We start from the raw sequence: 24,317 nt of genomic DNA on the forward strand, positions 1-24,317 counted from the left end.
GTTGACCGTCTAGTTTAGAAATTACGACTGTTTAAAAAAAGGCATATTTTAAACGAATTTTTTAACCTTTTCATAAAAAACGCGCGCAAATTGTCCAATTCGACGTGCTCGTATGAGGTATCTTTTAGTCGAAATTGTTAAAAATTTGGTAAAATTACTAGAAAAGGCTGGAAAAATATAAATCACGCGAAAAAAATACGTTTTCAATGCTACGTGCGTACCGCACACGTAAAAATCTGCGCACGCGTGGGAATTTTTGACATGCTTAAAACAACATGGAACGCGTAGAAAGTTGATTTTAAATTAATTTTGCGCATTTTGAAATTTTAAATGCGCGTGCGCGCGTAACTTTGTGTAAAACACGCAATTTTTTTTCAACAGAAAGTTAGCGCATGATATAAATTAAACTTTTGCAAAGTTTCAAGTTGAAATGTTATTTGGTTGTCGAGCTATGTTAAATACGACAAAATCGTTAAATCGCGTGTAAGTCACGTTGCGCAATTGTAAACCTCATGAAAAGCTTCGCTGCACATCTTCATGTGCATGACGATATGTTGAGAAAGTTACAAAATGTTATGTTTGCAAGTTTTAGAGAAAAGCGTTCCACAAAAATCATACAGAAAGAAAGAAGAACTAGATTTGAACTCGTCACTTTGACGAGTTCGGGTTATCCGCGCAAACGTAACATGCACAAACTTAACCATATGAACCTCGACAATTATTATTCCATCCTATGACATGAAATAAATATGTTTACAGTGCTGAATTGTACCTATTTTGTAGCATACATCATTACAGTATTTACAGAATACGCTGTATATGTTATATACAGTGTAGCATAGACGATATTACGAGACCCATCTTTGAAATCCAATTATTAACACGATGACGTCATCAAATTGACGTATAAAGATAACAATTTTAGAAGATAAGTATCTAAATAATTACATTAATACAAATTTTAAGAAATTTAAATCCGTAAAATATAGATGCGCGCTCTTTTAAATGTGATGAACTATGACGCAAAATATGAAAATACGACTTTTTGTATTCAACTGGCCATATAATGACGTCACAACATCTAATTGCCAAAATATTCACATGAATCTGTATCTACAATCCAATAGCTTCCAGAAAACGTTTTAATCATGATGATCCCTTTTTATTCTGACGAGCTATAAAAGATTGAAATTTACTGTAAAGATGAAAATAGGTTACCCACGTTATTTACATTTTAAACATGATGACGTCATAAAAATTAAAATATTTTTAACTCATGCGAAAGATAGTTGTTGACCTAGACAGTATTAAAATATCTTAGGAAATGGAATACGTATAAGCGATATGCGCTCTATTTAATGTAATGAGCAATAGCGAAACAGTCAAAAATCCAATATTTTACATTCGTGTGGCCATACGATGACGTCATAACATCCGAGGGGTAAAGATTCTGCATGAATTCATATCTACAACATATCTGCTTACATATTAAATTAAAAAAATTGGGGGTAACGGTTGATCCTGAGGAGCTATAATAGATTCAAAGTAGGCATAATTTTGACAATATTTTGTCACTTTTGCAACTAAAAGGCACGCAAATTGTCTAAATCAACGTGTTCGTATGACGTCATTTTAATTTGAAATGATGTAAATCTTTTTTAAAATGACTAAGAAAGGCTGTAAAATCATTATTCAAGAAAAAACACATGATTTTCATGCTCCGTGCGCACCTTACGCGTAATTTTTTTCGCGCGCGTGGGAATTTTTGACATGCTAAAAATGTCATGATCAGCGTAGAAAGTTGATTAGAAATTAATTTTGCGCATTTTGAAATTTTAAATGCGCGTGCGCGCGTAACTTCTTGTGAAACATGTCATTTTTAATCAATAGAAAGTTTGCCCTTGATATGACTTAAATTTTCACCAAGTGTCAATACAAAACGACTTTTGGTTTATAATCTATGACGAATCATTGAAATTCATAAAATCGCGCGTAACTTACGCTGCGCAACTCACGCTGCGCAACTCTAACGTCATATAACAAAGTTTCTTGCACATCTACAGCTGCAGGTTAATCTTTTGACAAAGTTATACAATCTTATGTTGACAAGGATGAGAGATATGCGACGCACAAAAATCCGGGAAAGAAAGAAGAATAACAAAGAAGATGAAAAAAAAGATATTTACAATCACAAGGGTTATCCGCAACTTCTAAGTTGCGGATAACCAACTAGACATGTAACTCGTCACTTTGACGAGTTTGGTTATCCGCCGCGCCGCGCAAGTGGTGCAACATTAACATTAAGGGGATAGGTTGAGGACAAAAGGAAGTGTTCACGTTGGCATTATGACCTGAACTGAAGAATATGATATGTTGTTATTGCTGAATTTTATTATTTAAATTCATATATAGTATACACAGTATAATCTGTATCTATCACATACAGTGACATGCATAGAATAGGTGAAATTACGGGACCCGCTATTTATTGCAATTTTTAACATGTTTACGGTTTTAAAATGAAACGCGAAGGTAGCAATTCCGAAAGGAAATTATCTCAGCAACAACGTATTAGCGTGTAGAAGAAATTTGAATACGTGAAATATTGATGCGCGCTCTTTTAAATGTAATGAATTATGACGCAAAAGATGAAAATACGACCTTTTTTATTTAACTGGCCATATGATGACGTCACAACATCCGATTGGCAACATTTTTACATAATTTCGTATCTACAATCCAATAGCTTCCAGAAAAAGTTTTAATCGTGATTATCACATTTTATTCTTACGAGCTATAACAGATTAAAATTTACTGTAAAGATGAAATTAATGCCACACGTGATTTACATTTTTAGGCATGATGACGTCAAAAAAATTAAAATATTTTTAACTCATGCGAAAGATACTTGATTGACCTAGACAATATCAAAATTGGGGTGAAAATGGAAAACGGATAAGTGGAGATGCGCTCTATTCAATGTGATGAGCTATGACGAAAGATACAAAAATCCTAAATTTTATATTCGTGTGGCCATACGATGACGTCACAATGTCCGGTTAGCCATATTAATACCTGATCCGATATCTACAACTCATCTACTTCCAGAATATGCCATCCACAAAAAGTTGACCGTCTAGTTTAGAAATTACGACTGTTTAAAAAAAGGCATATTTTAAACGAATTTTTTAACCTTTTCATAAAAAACGCGCGCAAATTGTCCAATTCGACGTGCTCGTATGACGTATCTTTAAGTCGAAATTGTTTAAAATTTGGTAAAATTACTAGAAAAGGCTGGAAAAATATAAATCACGCGAAAAAAATACGTTTTCAATGCTACGTGCGTACCGCAAACGTAAAAATCTGCGCACGCGTGGGAATTTTTGACATGCTTAAAACAACATGGAACGCGTAGAAAGTTGATTTTAAATTAATTTTGCGCATTTTGAAATTTTAAATTTGCGTGCGCGCGTAACTTTGTGTAAAACACACAATTTTTTTTCAACAGAAAGTTAGCGCATGATATAAATTAAACTTTTGCAAAGTTTCAAGTTGAAATGTTATTTGGTTGTCGAGCTATGTTAAATACGACAAAATCGTTAAATCGCGCGTAAGTCACGTTGCGCAATTGTAAACATCATGAAAAGCTTCGCTGCACATCTTCATGTGCATGACGATATGTTGAGAAAGTTACAAAATGTTATGTTTCGAGTTTTAGAGAAAAGCGTTCCACAAAAATCATACAGAAAGAAAGAAGAACTAGACATGAAACTCGTCACTTTGACGAGTTAGTTATCCGCACAACAAACGCCACGCGCACGTCATACGTTGGAATTTTGCACACGGAAAAAGATTATGACATTATGACCTGAACTGAAGAATATCATATGCTGTTAGTGCTGAATTCTGTCAATTTTGTGTCATATAGTATATACAGTGCAAACGGTATAATCTGTATACATGTTACATACAGTGTAGAATAGGTGAAATTACGGGTCCCCCCGTTTATACTTATTTTTAACACGGCTTCGGTATCAAAATGAAACACTAAGATAGCAATTTCGGAAGGAAATTATCTCAGCAACAACATATTAACGTGTGGAAGAAATTTGAATACGTAAAATATAGATGCGCGCCCTTTTAAATGTGATGAACTATTACGCAAAATATGAAAATACGACTTTTTTTATTCAACTGGCCATATGATGACGTCACAACATCCGATTGGCAAAATGTTTACATGAATTCGTATCTACAATCCAATAGCTTCCTGAAAACGTTTTAATCATGATTATCACGTTTTATTCTGACGAGCTATAACAGATTGAAATTTACTGTAAAGATGAAAATAAGTGACCCACGTTATTTTCATTTTCAGACATGATGACGTCATAACAATTAAAATATTTTAACTCATGCGAAAGATAGTTGATTGACCTAGATAATATAAAAATCGGGGTGAAAATGGAAAACAGATAATTGGAGATGCGCTCTATTAAATGTGATGAGCTATGATGAAAGATACAAAAATTCTATTTTTTATATTCGCATGGCCATACGATGTCGTCACAATGTCCGGTAAGCCGTATTGATGCATGATACATGATCAACAACTCATCATCTTCCAAAATACGTAATAAAAATAACTTTTACCGTTTAGTTTAGAAACTACGACTGTTTAAAAAAAGGTATAATTTTGACAAATTTTGACAAATTTTTGAACTTTTTCATAAAAAACGCACATAAATTATCCAATTCGACGTGCCCGTATGACGTAATTTGAAGTCGAAATTGTTTAAAAGTTGGTAAAATTACTAGAAAAGGCTGAAAAAACATAAATCACGCGAAAAAATCTGTTTTTAACGGTACGTGTGCTCCGCGCGCGTAAAAATTTGCGCGCGCCTGGGAATTTTTGACATGCTCAAAATGACATTAAACGCGTAGAAAGTTGATTAGAAATTAATTTTGAGCATTTTGAAATTTTAAATGCGCGTACGCGCGTAACTTTTGGTAAACCAAGCATTTTTTTTTCAACAAAAAGTTAGCGCATGATTTAAATTAAACTTTTGCAAAGTTTCAATTTAAAATGTTATTTGGTTTTTGACCTATGTTAAATAGGTGAAATTCATAAAATCGCGCGTAAGTCATGTTGCGCAACTCTGACATAATTCAAAAATAGGAGGTGCACAACTTCACGTGAATGCCCTCATGCTGACAAAGTTATAACATGTTATGTTTACAAGTTTTTGAGATACGTGAGACACAAAAATGGGGGAGAAGGAAAGAAAAACTAGACATGAAACTCGTCACTTTGACGAGTTAGTTATCCGCACGACAAACGCCACATGCACGCCATACGTTGGAATATTGCACACGGAAAAAGATTATGGCATTATGACCTGAACTGAAGACTATAATATGTTGTTATTGCTGAATTCTATTATTTTGATTCATATATAGTATACACAGTGTAATCTGTATACATATCACATCAGGGAAAATTTTCATTTAAAAATTTTGTTTAGCAATATTGCTAATAAAACTGATTTTTAAGTCGAGAAACATAGTTTTGTATTGTATTTTTTGCTACACAATTTTCAAAATGTGTAGCAATGAGGTTGTTTTGTATAGCTTTTTGCTACGCTACACTGGCGAAAATGTTCTCTGCACATACAGTGTATGTAGAATAGGGGAAATTACGGGACCCGCTATTTATTGCAATTTTTAACATGTTGATGGTTTTAAAATGAAACGCGAAGGTAGCAATTTTGGAAGAAAATTATCTCAGCAACAACATATTAACGTGTAGAAGAAATTTGAATAGGTGAAATATTAATGCGCGATCTTTTAAATGTAATGAACTATGACGCAAAATATGAAAATACGACTTTTTTTATTTAACTGGCCATATGATGACGTCACCACATCTGATTGGCAAAATTTTCACATGATTTTGTATCTACAATCCAATAGCTTCAAGAAAACGTTTTAATCGTGATTATCACATTTTATTCTTACGAGCTATAACAGATTGAAATTTACTGTAAAGATGAAATTAATGCCACACGTAATTTAAATTTTTAGGCATGATGACGTCATAAAAATTAAAATATTTTTAACTCATGCTAAAGATAGTTGATTGACCTAAACAATATCAAAATCGGGGTGAAAATAGAAAACGGATAAGTGGAGATGCGCTCTATTAAATGTGAGGAGTTATGACGAAAGATACAAAAATCCTAAATTTCATATTCGCGTGGCCATACGATGACGTCACAATGACCGGTTAGCCATATTAATGCATGATCCAATATCTACAACTCATCTACTTCTAGAATATGTCATCCACAAAAATTTGACCGTCTAGTTTAGAAATTACGACTGTTTAAAAAAAGGCATATTTTAAACGAATTTTTTAACCTTTTCATAAAAAACGCGCGCAAATTGTCCAATTCGACGTGCTCGTATGACGTATCTTTAAGTCGAAATTGTTTAAAATTTGGTAAAATGACTAGAAAAGGCTGGAAAAACATAAATCACGCGAAAAAAATACGTTTTCAATGCTACGTGCCAACCGCACACGTAAAAATGTGCGCACGCGTGGGAATTTTTGACATGCTTAAAACAACATGAAACGCGTAGAAAGTTGATTATAAATTAATTTTGCGCATTTTGAAATTTTAAATGCGCGTGCGCGCGTAACTTCTTGTAAAACATGCCATTTTTAATCCACAAAAAGTTTGCGCTTGATATGACTTAAAATTTCACAAAGTGTCAAAACAAAATTATGCTTGGTTTTTAGTCTATGAGCAATCATAAAAAATCATAAAATCGCGCGTAAGTCACGTTGCGCAACTCTGACATCATTCAAAAATAGGAGGTGCACAACTTCACGTAAATGCCCATATGTTGACAAATTTATGAAATGTTATGTTTACCCATTTTAGAGATACGCTCTGCACAAAAAGTGAGGGAGAAAGACAGAAGAATAATATAAAATTGAAACAGGACGATTACAAGGAGTTATCCGCTACTAAGCGGATAACTAAAAAAAGTAACAGGACAGTTACAAGGAGTTCCGCTCAATGCGGATAACTAATAAAAAGTTGATGTTGATGATTTCGTACAATCACAAGAGGTTATCCTGCATGTAACTCGTCACTTTGACGAGTTTGGTTATCCGCCGCGCAAGTGGTGCAACATTAACATTAAGGGGATAGGTTGAGGACAAAAGGAAGTGTTCACGTTGGCATTATGACCTGAACTGAAGAATATGATATGTTGTTATTGCTGAATTTTATTATTTAAATTCATATATAGTATATACACAGTATAATCTGTATCCATATAACATACAGTGTAGAATAGGTGAAATTACGGGACCCGCTATTTTTAACATGTTGACGGTTTTAAAATGAAACGCGAAGGTAGCAATTCCGAAAGGAAATTATCTCAGCAACAACGTATTAGCGTGTAGAAGAAATTTGAATACGTGAAATATTGATGCGCGCTCTTTTAAATGTAATGAATTATGACGCAAAAGATGAAAATACGACCTTTTTTATTTAACTGGCCATATGATGACGTCACAACATCCGATTGGCAACATTTTTACATAATTTCGTATCTACAATCCAATAGCTTCCAGAAAAAATTGTAATCGTGATTATCACATTTTATTCTTACGAGCTATAACAGATTAAAATTTACTGTAAAGATGAAATTAATGCCACACGTGATTTAAATTTTTAGGCATGATGACGTCAAAAAAATTAAAATATTTTTGACTCATGCGAAAGATACTTGATTGACCTAGACAAAATCAAAATCGGGGTGAAAATGGAAAACGGATAAGTGGAGATGCGCTCTATTCAATGTGATAAGCTATGACGAAAGATACAAAAATCCTAAATTTTATATTCGCGTGGCCATACGATGACGTCACAATGTCCGGTTAGCCATATTAATACCTGATCCGATATCTACAACTCATCTACTTCCAGAATATGCCATCCACAAAAAGTTGACCGTCTAGTTTAGAAATTACGACTGTTTAAAAAAAGGCATATTTTAAACGAATTTTTTAACCTTTTCATAAAAAACGCGCGCAAATTGTCCAATTCGACGTGCTCGTATGACGTATCTTTAAGTCGAAATTGTTTAAAATTTGGTAAAATTACTAGAAAAGGCTGGAAAAACATAAATCACGCGAAAAAAATACGTTTTCAATGCTACGTGCGCACCGCACACGTAAAAATGTGCGCACGCGTGGGAATTTTTGACATGCTTAAAACGACATGAAACGCGTAGAAAGTTGATTATGAATTAATTTTGCGCATTTTGAAATTTTAAATGCGCGTGCGCGCGTAACTTTGTGTAAAACACGCAATTTTTTTTCAACAGAAAGTTAGCGCATGATATAAATTAAACTTTTGCAAAGTTTCACTTTAAAATGTTATTTGGTTTTCGACATATGTTAAATACGAGAAAATCGTTAAATCGCGCGTACGTCACATTGCGCGATTGTAAACATCATGAAAAGCTTCGCTTGACGACGTTACATAAATGTCAAAATGTTAACATAGTTAACAAAATGTTATGTTTGCAAGTTTTAGAGAAAAGCGTTACACAAAAATCATACAGAAAGAAAGAAGATGAAAAAAAAGATGATGATTTCGTACAATCACAAGAGGTTATCCTGCAACTTTGTTGCGGATAACCAAAAATAAAAAGTTGATGTTGATGATGATTTCGTACAATCACAAGAGGTTATCCTGCAACTTCGTTGCGGATAACCAAAAAAAATAAAGATTTCATACAATAACAATAGGTGATCATTTTATTCTAAATGATCACCTAAAAAAAGATCTTACACAATCACAAGGGTTATCCTGCAACTTCATTGCAGATAACCAATAAATAATTTAACATTAATTAAATAAATACAAATATGATAAAATTGAATTAGTTTAATGACCAAGTTCAATATATATTTCCCAAGTAAAATAACTTCATCAAACTTTCAGGGCACACATAATATTATTTAATTTTTTTAAAGAGAATAAAATAAAATATCAATAGAATTATCTATAAAAACAAATGAATTATACAATTTGGGATATCTACAAATAAACCTCTGTTTAGAAGCATTGACTCGGGAAAATTGAACATTAGACATTTTATATTTATTTGGTATCAAGCACAATCTTGCCAGGAGCAAACAATAGAAATAGGCCTGAACAGATTTAACCACTCTTGCTCCAACAATAATAATAATAACTTACATTTTCTTTTGGACTTAGTAAATATTGATCCTATGATGACATTTTAAATTTAACTTAAGAGAAATAAAACGCTACAATAAAAGAATAGAGATAATAAGAATAAAGGTCTAACATAAAAAATGGACATTTGCCCCCTGAGCTTTTCTTAATGAGTTTCTAAAGCAAAAAATCACACACAAAGGATATATAGTAGTCCTTTCCATTTTCTAGATGTAAAACTAAGATGTCTTCAATTTTGTCATCACCAGAGTTTAGAGCTGCTGCAGTGTTTTTGTCAACAAGTATTCGAACTGTTAATTCAATTAGATCCCCTTCAAAAGTTAAACATGAATAATTTATTTAATTCTGCTTAAAAATCTAAACATTAATTTTGAAAAGTTTATGTTTTAAAAGTCTAGCGATCTTTTTATCTTTATTTTATTCTTCCAAATGTAATTATGTTGCTAAAATATTAATAGATTCATTTATGAAACTATTAGAAGAATAATGTGCTGTAGTGTAATTAAATATTTAAGGAGTTTTAATAATACATATTAATAATTTATTAAATTTATTCGACAAGATATTTTAAATTCAAAAATTAAATCGTTACCTGGAAGAAAATATGCTTCTGAAGGTTCTACTTTCAACCATGGTTTACAGAAATGTTTATCATCCAGTTTATTAACAAACTTAAAATGAACACCTGTCTGTCCTGTGTTAGCGAGGCTTACTTTCTTCTCCCTTGGATCCATGAACTTTACATCCTTAAATTCCAGCTTATTAAAAAAAATGATCAAACTGATTATTAAATAGGACTTTAAGGGGAAGGGAAAAATAATAAAAAGAAAATGTTAAAAACCAAAAATTCCAAAAATGTCAAACAAATATTTTGTCAAATTATTTTCATTTTTCCTTCCATATACAAGTCTGTTCTTGATGCATTCAATGCCTTCAGCCAAACTAGCTCAATCACTCTTCCTGCTTATTAATTAGTATCCTAAAGTAATATATGCATTTTTTTATATAATTTCAAGAGAAATGGGATTAAAAATCAGGTACGACGAATGAATTACATCTAACTAAAAATCCAAAAACACCCATTCAAAACACATTCACAATGTCAATGGCATGTGTTATTCTAAAAGCTAATTAATGAATGCATGGATTGATTAATGATGCAGTTGTACCTGGTTATTTTCAAGAGTTACTTGTGGTAAGGCCTCATTCTCTACTCTATCCTGGTTACGTATTTCTTCTTCTACAACATCTCTGTATTTTTTCTCATCGATAACTTTTACCTACGTAAATATAAGAATATTAAACGTGAATAGAAGATGAAAGAATCTACAATAAATTTATTTAAGGGCAAAATTTGGTAAATTTTTACCACGCAATGAAACCCTGTTTAAGTTTTAAATATTATTTTTTTAGCTAGGATATACGTTTAATCAGCCAGGCCTAACGTTGGTCGGAATCGTTGTGGGACTAGGGCCTAGGCCTATGGAAACTGATGATTATTGATATATTACAAAACAGGTTTGTTGAGTGAAACTTTGTCACTTAGTGAAATACTGATACGATTTGCATTAGACTTCTTATTCAAAATAACGCCATTATTTTTTATTCAGATAATAAATCATCATGCCAATTCCAAAAAAAATGTGCAAATACTTCGGCCTAGCTAGCACGGCTGTTATACACAGTGTGCCATGCCATTGCTATGTGCTAACTGTAATACTGGAGTCAGTTGCATGTTTCGAGAGGTACCGTTTCGACAGCCGTACATAACCAGATTAGTTACTTTCAATTAGGACAACATTTACGGTTCAGACTGAATATGTGGCACGAACAAGCCAAACCAGTCACTTGTCGGTAATCCCCGAAATGAGATACAGCCTAGAATAGGTAAAATCATGTTGACAAAAAAAACATTTTTTAAAATATTTTAATCGATTAAATCTAACCTTTATGTATTCTAGAATCATACTGTGTTTTTTTTTTAATTTTTCAACTAAAACAAGTAAAAAAATACATTTTGTAAGGCTATGTTTTTGTAAGATGTCGAAAATTTTTCGCCTGTAGAATTGTCTACTCAAAAGATTTGTATGCCGCCATTTTCTAAGCGAAATCTGGCTTGTTTACTATAAATATATAATAATAATAATAAGCTAATTTAAAGAGGTGTATTTCTATTGGACAATGACTTCAGTTGTTCAATGATAATGACTTTTAGTGATATAAACAAAAATTATAATATAACGACGAACATCGTATCCGGTGCTGTAATTGGTAAATTGTGCTCACATGGCCTTAAAGCTCATGACTGCTGCGCATGCACAAAGTGTCGTAGCTGTCAAAAATCCATCCACGTGTGCAGTGGTTCGGAGGAGGAAGCAGGACACAACGCGAGAGCAGCTGTGTATACTTACTTTACTGAGATTTTGCATGTTACAAGAGCAATATAAAAACAAAATAATCCCGGAATTTTATTACCATCCGATAACTAGAAAAATAATGTGTTATCCGTGTCCTCTTGTCCGTTGCTGCGTTCATTCAGCCTCGCTGTTCAAAGAAGGCCACCACGGCCCAGCATCGCGTCAGTAAATTTTGAATGGACATTTCTCCGAAAAAACATAATCCAGAGAGTTCTAACACATACATGTTTTAAATTTCACATAACTTTGTAAGTAAAAGTCGGACTACAATAATTTGTTACCATTATAAAACACATAATTAGCTGCATATGATAAGATGATATTATCTCCAAATTAAATATTTACGCCATGCGACTGATCTGGCTTGTCCCTGCCACATATAATATCCAAATTTGTAGTACATACCAATTAAATTAACCTTTCTATTGGATTCCATAAAAAAACCTGAACTCGGTGTTTGCCATTCAAAGTGTTAATGTCTTCACCCTTGATAGACTTGATGGATACATATACAGTAAAGTAGTAATAGAATTATAATATTATAGTCATTTTTAAGCTGTGAATAAAGGAATAAATTTACCACAATTTCAAAGTTACTGCTGACTGGTTTGTGATCACTTAGTTTTAGTTCTTTGTTGTATTTGTAATCTAGTTGACGTATGTCACGACTGTTAACGCCTCGGTATAGAATCCGGTCACACCATGCTGGAGCTCTTTGCTTCTCACTTAAATAAACAAAATCAGGTTACATTATATTATACTTTCCAGATAAAAGCAAGAACGCTACTTATGGTAAGGTAGGCTTTACTTTTTATAAATGGAAACTTTTGGCAAATTAACACAAATACATGTAAACCTTGTAACCCTGGTAAAGTTTTAATACTAAGCTTAGAAAAATATTTGGGACTAGTTTTCACTATGTACATCCATTTTGAATAAGAATTGCATACTTTTTTCTAGTAAACTTTAAATGGAAATAAAGTGATTGTAAATATATCCATCATATTCATCATTACAGTTTAAACACTGTTTTGTCTGGGATTATCTAAACCAGGTTTCATTTTCATAACTTATAACCTTCATTTTAATGTAAATATCATGTGATTATATCACACAGTATTTAAACTAAAAGTAAATCTTGTCCTACTGTGTATGACATGTTCACCGTGTCAAATAATTTGCCTAGATACAGTAAATTGAGTTCCGTCTCTCTCTTTATCTTTATTTTAACAGGTACTAATTACGGACGTATACAAATACACAAATTATGGCCCAAGGTTTTGAAATCCTCACACACAATGCTGGATCCGCCCCTGAATGATTACCTTGAGTCCCATCTGTCCGTTCCAGTGTCATACTTGTATGTTGGTGGAAACGTAATTTTACCTTCATCAAATCCAACAAACACTTTTTTTTGCATTCTTTGATTATGAAGCTGTAATAAAGAATAGCACATTGTATTGATTAAAAAAAATATTATGTGGAAGTATATTAAATGGTTACTAAACGAAAAATATACATTGCAATTCCACCTTTGGATTACAAATCAACTATTGTTATAACCCCCCGCACCCACTCCAGGGTGTTTTTCAAATGGAGCTTCCTCAGTACAATTCAGGTCATTGTGATACACCATGTGCATGGATGCGTGCAGTAGGAAAAGGAAGTATAACAATCATTGTATAATAATCATGTATAATACATTTTTTTGACAAACCTGATCCTTCTGGTACAACCAATCAAACTCTCCTTTTTCAACATACATTTTGACAGCTTCACTGTCATAATGATCAATCCTGTAGTTGAGATCTCCAAGCCAAACCAATATACTATCGATAAGGTATAAATAATTGTTTTTAAAAATTGTATGTATTTGTTAAGGATTACTAATAATAAATTTATCACTGTGCTATCAGGTAGGTGGTAATCCCCCGAACAGGGGCTATTTTGTGAACCACTTCACCGGGTAACCCCCTACATTTGACTTGCGATAATGTGGGCATGAAAGTATTTTTGAAAAACTTACTCATGATGATAGACACTTAATGATGTTCCATTGTCTCTTTCAAACATCATTCTTTGACAAATATCATAAAAATCCTGAGTTAAGAACAAGACTAAAACTGTTATATCTACAAAGCTCATTTTTTTTTGTTCACTAAAATTATTATATATGACTAGATGGTACGCTCGCTTCGCTCGCGTACCATCTAGGTCGTGCCCACAGATGGTTCTCGAATACATAATAATTTCAGCGTTAAAAAACTGGCGATTTCAAATGTACGTACCGCAGGACAATAATACATGTCGTTTACAGGAACGAATAAAAAGACACTGATTTATGTACTCAACTAAAATTAGCACCCTGGGAATTAATTAGACCAATTGTTTAAGTCAAATTTAAACAAACTTAATTTGTGTTTTGTATGTAACATTAGGGTTGAGGGATGGGGAAGAGGATGGGTGCAAAGAGGAACAATTTTTAAATATATTCTTTATCCATTTAGTAACGAAATATTAATTGTTTTCATTTTTTACAAATAATATACCACTACACACAGTAAAACATTGCGATTTAATACTTTGTTGAAACTATCACCGTCATAGTCGATTGAAATAGTACAGTACATGTAACGATACATCACTACGACGTGTATATGTTTATATAATGTAAAACCATTTGTGAAAACCACCTCTATTCGGGGAAAATCATAAATTTGATTTAATCGTCAATAAATATTAAATTATCTAACTCAACTTAATTAGTAGGACTAATGGTTTTCAATTGTTTCTTAGAGCCAATTCATACTTAAGTTGGTTCCTACCCTACCCACCAAAGTTGTTCTGCGTTTAGGGCATGTGATGTACCGTAGGCCTATCCTCTACTGGTTTTACAACGCTACTCATGCCAGTGAGGGAAGGGTGATGATGTGGGTGGTTTAACTGCAATAATAAAGATGTGTACATAATATACGGCGAGTGAAAACGCTAGCTCATTATCCGCTTAAAAAAAAATTATATCCAACCTCTGCAGCACAGATTGAAAAAAAAATGGATCGAATTTCTGTTATGAGTATACAGTACTTGCCTTTACGACGCCTGAGGGAATAGACGCTTGTGGAACAGAGATTGGAATGTTCCATTCATCGCAAATCAATACATTTGTATAAACGTATATTAAATCTATCAAAATAGTATTTTTTAAAGAAAATCGGCCTGTCTTCAACATTATGATGCTGTACTCGAGCTGTTCAACCGGTTTTCAGCCATTAAAAACAATTATCGTAGGAGGAGATAGGAAAATGCGAAGCATCCTCGTATTATTGTCTGCGGGTATTTTTCAAGACGGACATCCATTAGACAGTGTATACCACGATCGAAAAACACCCCTATTTGGGGCAAATCGTTGAACCTAAATTCGTTTTAATCGTCAATAACTAATTATCGAACTCAATTTAATTAGTAAACAGGGTTACATCAGGTGGTTAAAATCAGTACCGAAAGTACGAACCAACTTTATATACCATCGAGTAAACATTCTAGAAATAACGCGCGATTTACCGAATTTTGCCCTTACGTAAATTTATATATAGATATATCACGTATCACATAAATTCATCTATGACGAATTCAATGTCAGTTCATAGTATATTTGTTTCAGTGTGCAGAAGATGTCAGTGACCTAGTGATGTAAATACTACAGGTTGTATTGTCAATTACCATTGGCAGTAAATGCAATCTATTAATTCAGAAGAATTCACATTCTGAATGTGCCAGAATTCAAAATAATAATGTAAAAGCTGAATTTAATACTATTTACCTGATTTCTTCTTTCAAATTCTTCAACATGTGCAGCTAAGTGTGTATTAACAAAACAAAATGATGTATTGTGAAAATTAAACCTAATAGCCACACCTCCTTTATTGCCCTAAACAAAAAAATATAACAAATGTAATTTATACAGTAATAGTCACAAAATAGGAATTATCAGTCGACTCAGTTCTGATAAAGGAAAGCAAAAATAGCGCTCCTTAATTTGTCAAGACATTGGCAAAAACTAAAAAATGAAAAAAACACTCCACCTAGCTATGCTAAGATGATTTTCTTCTTCACAATAATCAGTGGTGTTTATGTTTAAAACAATGGCCTAGAAAATTTAGATTCTGTAGTTATATCGTAGAGGAATTAGTTTAGTCTAAACTAATTCCTCCATGGTTATAGGTAGCAGTATCAATTCAAACTTTATTGCAATTGGTATAATATACAGAAAGATAAAATAGAAAATGAAGTCATACAGGGTGAACTTACTCGACACAAAAAACAACAAATACAAAACAACAAGAGTCATCATAAATTCATATACCATATAAATAATCAAGAATTACAATAACAAAATCATTGGAATATAAGTAATGCCAGAGCGACTTTGCTCCCCTTACAATTAACATTTTTTAAGCATGCCAGTAAAATGGATAAAATCCTTTGTTGGTTGGGTGTTTACTTTCGTGTCATGTCTCTGATTGTATGGAGTCTTTTAGGTTGTAGGTAAGACGAGATGATAAAGTCTATGAGGGGGATTTAAATTTAATGAATGGCGTGGAAAGCATTTCAACGATTAATTTGAAACACATTAATTCTGTACAAGTGAATAAGTTGGCAGTTAATTAAATACTACTGTGACTTTGATGAAATGTATGAACTGGCAGTTGGCATACAATCAGACTATAACACAGAATTTAACAAGATAAAAAAAGCAAGATACCATAGGATCTTACCATAAGAAACTCCCCAAATTAGAAAAAGAAGTCATTTTAGAATAAGTGCAGCAACGTGCTACTCAAAAGTTTTCGAAATTTAAACATTTGCCATATGAAACCAGATTAAGCTTTTTTTTAAAAGCTATTTCGCGATTGAACAACAATCGCGAAAATAAAGGGCACGCGAAAATCGTGAAATTCCCAAGGATGTTGTTTACATACAGTCGATAATAAGTTGTTATGTGTCCATAAAGTAATTATTCTACGTGCATAGTTTGTGGTCCGTTAGCAAACGGCAAAAAAGATTCATCCGGCTGGCGTCGCGTCCCTTTGTTGTTGTTGTTGTTGTTGTACAATATATATAGAGGTAGAGTATTTTAATTATGGGGGTATCTATCTAAGAGCCTACTAAACATGTGCCTCGCCCACTGTGTAGCCAAAACGTTTATTTACATTCCTAAATTTACAATCGCGTATTCTCTAATTTTACTGACGCTATTCAATTGTTGTTTGACGTCATCATGGAGGCGAAATACATTTGCCAATTTGGTTCAACAGATTACACAAGAAACTCAAATCGCGAAAATAAAAGGTCGCGAAATAGTTGAAAATGTAAAATTTTTGGCTTTACAGTATATTACTTTAAAAACATAAAACCAGATCATTCCTTGACCTAGTACGTTTTATGGTTAATTATGGTAAAACGAAAAAAAAAACAATTAATGCACTAGCTCGCATTGAATGTTCTCTTGTAGACCGTCTTAGGCACAACCTCGCTTAGTTTTGTAGGCCTAGCTGGTAAACAGCGGTACCGTACAAACATTGTACACTAGCTATAGGCCTAACCTGATGTTGCCTTACTGCTGAATTAATTGTGTTTCCTTTTTTGGCAAAATCTATTCATATAAATTGAGGAAGACCCAGTATTTTTGCTGAAAGTTATGGTTTTTTTATTTGTTTTTCATTCACGATCGATCGAAAGTGGGTGCATCACAGAAACAAACAAAAAATATCAATTTGCACGCGATGAATTCTCGTATTTATAGCTGGCAGCTTAAATTATTATTAGAATTGACTTAGTTTTCACATTTTTAACCGTTTAAAGATGAACAAAATTATTGCAATAGGTCCATATAGTTTTTATTTTTACATAAAATGTAGTTTGTGACCTTAAATTAGATAAAAAACATAGTGTCTTTAAGCAATATATAAGTTTGTTTTATTTTACAAATGTTTCCGTAGTGGCTTCACATATTGTAAGATTTGAACCATATCCTTTGAAATGGCTATCAAACATCTAAACCATTAATGAATGCTGAAGCCAATACACATAAAACATACCATTTTGCCCATGATTCCAGTGCCTACTGTTTCTGCCATTAAATTGTTGACAAATGGATAGTGGCTTTCTTGAACAAAGACTATCAACATCATACCAACTAATCTAATTAACTTCACCTGTTGTGACAAAATAAACAAGTAATGCAAACAAAACCGTTAAAAAGTATACTTTTACCCACAAATATGTTATTACCTATGTTGACAAAAAAGTCTTTAAACTTTACTTTTCAATTTTAGTATTATTATTAATCTCAATGCCAAAGATAGCCAAGTTAGTTTATTCACTGGTGGTCACTCAGTTCACAAATACACAATGTTCTACACAAACAGTCTTAATATCTTTAAGTGTGTAGGATTAATATTTGTCATGAGAAGAAATCCTCACATCTGACAGGATTAATTGAACCCGGGACCCTAGGATTGGTAGCCAAGTAACAACCATTCAACACAATTCCGGGAATTAGTAATAATATTATAACATACCTTTCTGTAAGTGGCTTTTTTGTGAAGTGCATGTTCTACTGCTTTATACCATTCTTCTTCTTTTGGTGAATCGTTAAACAGGAATGCTTCTTTGCTAAGATCAAGCTCTTGGAATCCTATCACGTACATGTCTGGTATATGATCAAGTGGAGTAAGCCAAGGATTTAGTTGCTCCACTGGATTCTGTCCATTAACATTCCATGTTCCTACATATATCCTAAAATAATTAAATATTTTAATATTCTCTGTTACAAATTGAATGTTCAAAACAATCTGTAAATGTGTCATTAAATGGGAATAATAGTAAATGTTAAACGATTGTACAAAGGGACACTGCCAGACAAGTGCATACCTAATTTATCTTTACAACAGGATATATCGCATGAAAATTAACTCTATAACATGGGTTCAAGGATGTAGCCAATCAGACGCGCCGAAATGAGTCACATGTGCGCTCTTTATTTTTTCATTATCATGCACTGGGGTGCAAAAAGTGTGCAGCGAAAAGTCATAACAGCACTCTGCATGTAAATTGTATTGCAGAATACCGAAGATCATGCTAAGCATGTCGCACTATTGTAAATACCCTCGAGTGCGCCACTAACGCACTCCGACTTGTACATTGTTTGTATAACATATTTGGATCTCTGGATAATCTGATGTACACAGCGGTGGGCTGGGATACTTCTAAATATAGTAGTGTAGTGAATATTGAACGATTCGTACAAAGGGACACTGTACTGACAATTACATACCTATGACCCCAGACCTCTAACCAGGGAACCTAAACTGCCTCCTGTCCCTGATGCATTTATATATATATGGCCCAATCCCGTCATGACAGACGATAACCTCAGGTCCAAAATATAATTTAACTAAGCTAAGTACTTCTCTGCTACGGATGAGTTCTGTTGGGTTCATTTATTTGTTATACAGTATATTTCTATACAGTAATTTTATAAGCATCTGCAATTCCGGTTTTACTACTCTGCTAGTGACGAATACTACGAAGCCTTTCACATTAGTTACCAATTTAGAACGCCAGGATGTTCGGTTGGAGGCGAGAGTTTCCCCAAGAACCAGTGGGAATATTAAAAGAAAACAGATTACACTTAATAACATCTTTAAAACAGAGTTTTGGACGTCCGCGTGGACGAGGTGAGTCAGCCAGTTCAGCCAATATTTTTTGGTAGACGGTAATCTTCCAGCCGAATAACATGACCAGACCAGCGTAAGCGCCGTTTTCTAAGCATCGTAAAAATATCAGTTGTACCAGTAATTGACAACACAGCACTTGGGTACACGATCACACCAAGAAACACCCAAGATAGAGTGCAGACAGCAATAGTGAAAAGAGTTTAGTCTTTTCTCCTGATGACGATACGTGGTCCAGGACTCTGAGCAATATAACAGGACACTTAGCACACATGCAATGTAGATGTGAGTCTTCAATTTGATGGTAAGGTTATGGTTGTTCTATACACGAGCATGAAGTTGTCCAAAAGTTGTTGCTGCTTTCCCAATACGTGTACCAAGCTCAACATCTAGTGAGTTTTGTGTCACTTAGTGTAGAACCGAGATAGGTGAATTTCCTTACAACTTCTAAGGGTTTACCATAAATTAAAATGTTAGGTGGTTCTTAATCTGCGCCCTGAGCCAGGATTACTGTTTTGCCGTCTGAGCAGGCCTGTGAAAAGGAGCTGCAAGATGCCTGTAATTCAGATTGGGAGTGGGCAACAATGGCAGCACCGTCCGCATACAGGAGTTCATACACAAGAACTTGCTTAATCTTTGTCTTCACACGGAGTCTAGCAAGTTAAAAAAAACACCTGTGCTTCGAGAGTGCAGCATGATACCAGAATGCTCTGGAAAAGCATATTTGAGAAAAACAGAAAGGAAAATACCGAAGAACAGAGAGGAGATGGAGCAGATTATGATACTCTTTTGAGATCATTCGATAATTATTTTAAGGAGAGGAAGAATATACCGTTATCAAGACAAAGATTTATCGCAGCAGAACCAAAGCCGGGTGAAACGATAAACAATTTTGCAACACGAATTATGGTTTTAGCCAAGGATTGCGAGTTTAAAGAAGAAGAGGATAATCAGGTTCGTGATAAAATCATTTCAAAATTAACTGATAAAATTCTTAAAAACAAGGTTTTGAGGCAGGAAAATTTAACTTTAAATAAACTTTTAGAAATAACTGCTGTTTATAACAATAGGTCTGTGTCAACATTTGGTGCTGAGTCTAATGTAAACTATGCTGATTATAGACAAGGTGCTCGAAAGGATGGTGCAAGCAAGGATGATCGGAAGGAGATGCTCTGTTATCGCTGTAATTTAAAAGGCCATTTCGCAAGAAACTGTATTAAATCGAAAAACCACATTTGTAAATTATGTAATTAAAGTGGGCATTTTGAAGTTTGTTGCCGCACAAAAAAAAATAATAAGAAAAGCGGCAAGAAAATGAAATCTGATGAAGCATGCGTAATTAATAATGAAAATGAGGTTATCAATCACCCAATTATTGTTACTGATGATTACTTTGCGTTTGGTATTAACTTTAAAGAACCCATGGATCGTGATCCTTCATTTAAGATAAATGATAAATTGGTTGAGAATGTTATAATAGATTCTGGGGCGTCATTAAATATTATGTCTTTTGATACATTTAAATCTATAACGACTGATGTGAAATTGAGAAATTGTGAAAATAAGATCTATCCCTATGCCATAAATAAACCTCTTACAAATTTGGGCAAATGTTCTTTAAGGGTAGAAATATTAAATTCTGAAAAACAGGAGTTTGTTGACTTTATTATAGTTCCAGGGAGTCATGCTACACTATTGGGTCGAAAAACATGTGAAAGTTTAGGTGTATTGAGAATTGGTGTTAATGTTAATAATATAAATGTTTGTAATAACCGTATTCTTTTCAATTTAAAACAGAAATATCCAGCAGTGTTTAATGGTTTGGGCAAGATTAAAGATTACCAACTTAAATTGCATATTGATTCTGATGTACATCCAGTGGTACAGCCTATGCGTCGCATTCCGTTCAGCAAGCGTGTGAATGTCGAAAAGAAGCTAAATGAATTGGAAGGGCTAGATGTGATCGAAAAAGTGGAGGGTCCAACATCCTGGTTAAATCCTTTAGTAGTTGTTAGTAAAGCCAAATGGTGATATCCGTCTCTGTGTGGACATGCGCCAAGCAAATCGTGCAATTTTACGTGAACGACATCCAATTCCCACAGTAGAAGAAACTTTGCAGGAAATTTCGGGTGCGAAGGTGTTTGCTAAAATTAGATATGAATATGGCATTTCATCAAGTAGAATTGCATCCATCCTCTAGGGACATAACTACATTCTCTGGTCCAAATTCACTTTATAGGTATAAGCGATTGATATTCGGGGCTAATATGGCGACTGAAAAATTCCAACAAATTGTTTCCCAAATAATTAAGGGTTGTCCAGGTGCATGTAACATACATGATGATATTCGCGTTTATGCTTCAGATTTAAATGAATTATCCCAGCGGGTAGAAAATATCATTAAGCGTTTCAACGATCGTGGTGTAACTTATGAAAAGTGTGTAGTTGGGGTTGATCATATAGAATTTATGGGCGATATCTTGACTAAAGACGGAATTAAAGTATCGGATGGGAAAGTAAAAGCGGTGGTAGAAGCTCCTAGACCAGGTACCAAATCTGAATTAAGGAGTTTTCTTGGTTTGGCACAATTTTGTTCTAAATTCATAATTGGTTTTTCTAGTACTGCTGCCCCATTATGGGAATAACCTGGTAAAACAGCGGAATGGGTGTGGAATAAAAACCATGATTTGGCATTTTCTGAATTAAAATCTAAAATCGCTTCTGCTCCAGTAGTGTCTTATTTTAAAAGGGATGCTCCTACAAGAATTACGACTGACGCGTCTCCTTTTGGGTTGGGTGCCGTTTTAGAGAAACGCCATGGTAATGATTGGAAACCAGTTTATTTCATAAGTAGAAAATTAAATGACACTGAAAGTAGATATTCCCAGTTTGAAAGAGAAACCTTGGGTATAAAGTGGGCTTGTGAGAAATTACAACTTTATCTAATTGGAATTAAATTAGTACGAACCGACCATAAACCGTTATTATCCGTGTTAAAGCCAAATTCTAGACCACCTTCAGCTCGAATTGAGCGATGGCTGTTCATCATCATTCTAATGATTTTGCCTATAGTGCGATAGTAGATGCTCTACCTAATGCTCGTGAAATTGAAAGGGAAACCGCGAAAGATCCAATTTTGAATAATATTGAGAACCTTATTATTTCTGGAGACTGGTCAAATTGTAATGATCCATGGTTCAAAAGTGCTAAAAACGATTTATGGATTTATGGAAGATTAATTATGAATGGTAGTAGAATTGTAATTCCGAGAACCTTAGTTAGTCGTGTACTTGAACTGGCTCACGAAGGACACCAAGGTATGGTCCGTACAAAGTCACGTTTAAGAAGCAAAATATGGTGGCCTAACATGACGAAAGAAATTGAAAATAAATTAAATCTTGTAGACCGTGTCAATTAGTATCTGGTCATCCAAGACCAGAACCTTTAAAACCTACAGAGTTGCCAGAGGGTCCTTGGAATGATTTAGAAATTAATTTGTTGGAAATTACACCCACTGAAAAATTATTGGTTGTGATTGATTATTATTCGCGTTGGCCGGAGGCTATTTTGTTGCGTAAAACTGATGCTGCGCATGTTATTAAAGCGTTGCAAGGTGTGTTTAACACGCATGGTCTGCCGTATAGTATTAGAACTGATAATGGTCCTCCTTTCGCGTCCAAAGAATTCGAAGATTTCCTTGAGTATCTTGCTATAACACACGTAAAAGGTGTACCGTTGTGGCCTCAATCAAATGGTGGGGTAGAAAGGTTTAACGAAACCATACTTAAACCCATTAGAACTGCAAAACTAGAAGGGAAAGATTGGCATAAAGAGTTCTCAAATTTTCTATTTGTTTATCGGACAACGCCTCATACGGTTATGGGGGCGAGGCCTGACATGCTCCTTATGCAGCGTGAGCTAAGAGATACCTCAAATTAAATTTGATTGTAAACTTGTTGAATCCGATTGGGAAGAGATGGTGCGAGTGCGCGATATGCGTTGCAAAATGCGGCAAAAGCAATATGCAGATAAAAAGCGTAGAGCTGTACCATCTGATGTACAACAGGGTGATGAGGTAATGCTTAGGTTTAACCAGAAACCAAATAAATTGTGTTCACATTTTGAAGTTGATCCATATGATGTTATAAGTAAAGAAGGTAGTGCTGTTATTTTGCAAAACACTAAATCTGGGGTAACTAAAATGAGAAATGTATCTCAGGTTAAAAAGTTAAGTAATAATGAGGATAACAATCACCCAATTAATGTCTGTGTCTGTAGCGTAAATAGAGCTGAAGTGCTCCATCCATCATTTAAGTTGATCTGCAGCTTCGGTGAGCATAACACCATCATTTGAAAGAAGTGGTGTGTTCACATGAAGAGCTGCTAGTAATGTTTCAGCATTTTCAATGAACCAATCTGGCTGCCTACGTGAACATTGTCCAAAAACACTAAGAGCAATATCTTTGAGTGCTAAACGAAGCCGGGACCACGCAGATATTGGACTACTACTACTAGGCCTAGTTGTTACAAAGTGACCATTAAGAAGGTTTTGAAACTTGTCGATGTTTAGCTGTTTTTTTGTAGAAGCAACATCAATTGTAGGAACATGCTTTGGTTTGGCAGTGTGATATCTATTTGGTGAAAGTTTGCATCCCACAAGAGCATGATCAGAGTTGCAGTCAGCAGACTTTAAGCTACGGCAAATGATTACCTCACATAGCCGACGTCTAACAATATTATGGTCAAGTTGATGCCAGCGGCGAGAAATTGTTCACTTCGTTTTCTTCAGGGAAACATTCAACCCGTATCTTCTGCAAGTATCAGAAATAATGGTCAAGATTTGCTGTGATTCTTTAACATTTTTTGAGAATAGATCATCT

At 34.0% G+C, this 24,317-nt stretch overlaps 1 protein-coding gene across 1 annotated transcript in view; it reads right to left on the reverse strand.

Annotated features, from left to right (window-relative positions):
* Window positions 1-24,317, reverse strand: part of LOC140055709 (inositol polyphosphate 5-phosphatase OCRL-like) — a 70,003-nt gene that overhangs the window by 18,765 nt on the left and 26,921 nt on the right. Inside the window, exons 8-17 of the mRNA XM_072101083.1 lie at window positions 18,283-18,499; window positions 17,800-17,916; window positions 15,522-15,629; window positions 13,728-13,801; window positions 13,419-13,530; window positions 13,027-13,136; window positions 12,282-12,426; window positions 10,454-10,564; window positions 9,877-10,042; window positions 9,469-9,595 (exon numbers count right to left, since the gene is read on the reverse strand). Coding sequence (XP_071957184.1) covers window positions 9,469-9,595; window positions 9,877-10,042; window positions 10,454-10,564; window positions 12,282-12,426; window positions 13,027-13,136; window positions 13,419-13,530; window positions 13,728-13,801; window positions 15,522-15,629; window positions 17,800-17,916; window positions 18,283-18,499 — 1,287 coding nt within the window. The remainder of the gene's footprint in view (window positions 1-9,468; window positions 9,596-9,876; window positions 10,043-10,453; window positions 10,565-12,281; window positions 12,427-13,026; window positions 13,137-13,418; window positions 13,531-13,727; window positions 13,802-15,521; window positions 15,630-17,799; window positions 17,917-18,282; window positions 18,500-24,317) is intronic.

The sequence above is a fragment of the Antedon mediterranea genome, chromosome 7, assembly GCF_964355755.1.
Source record: "Antedon mediterranea chromosome 7, ecAntMedi1.1, whole genome shotgun sequence".
Classification (NCBI taxonomy): domain Eukaryota; kingdom Metazoa; phylum Echinodermata; class Crinoidea; order Comatulida; family Antedonidae; genus Antedon; species Antedon mediterranea.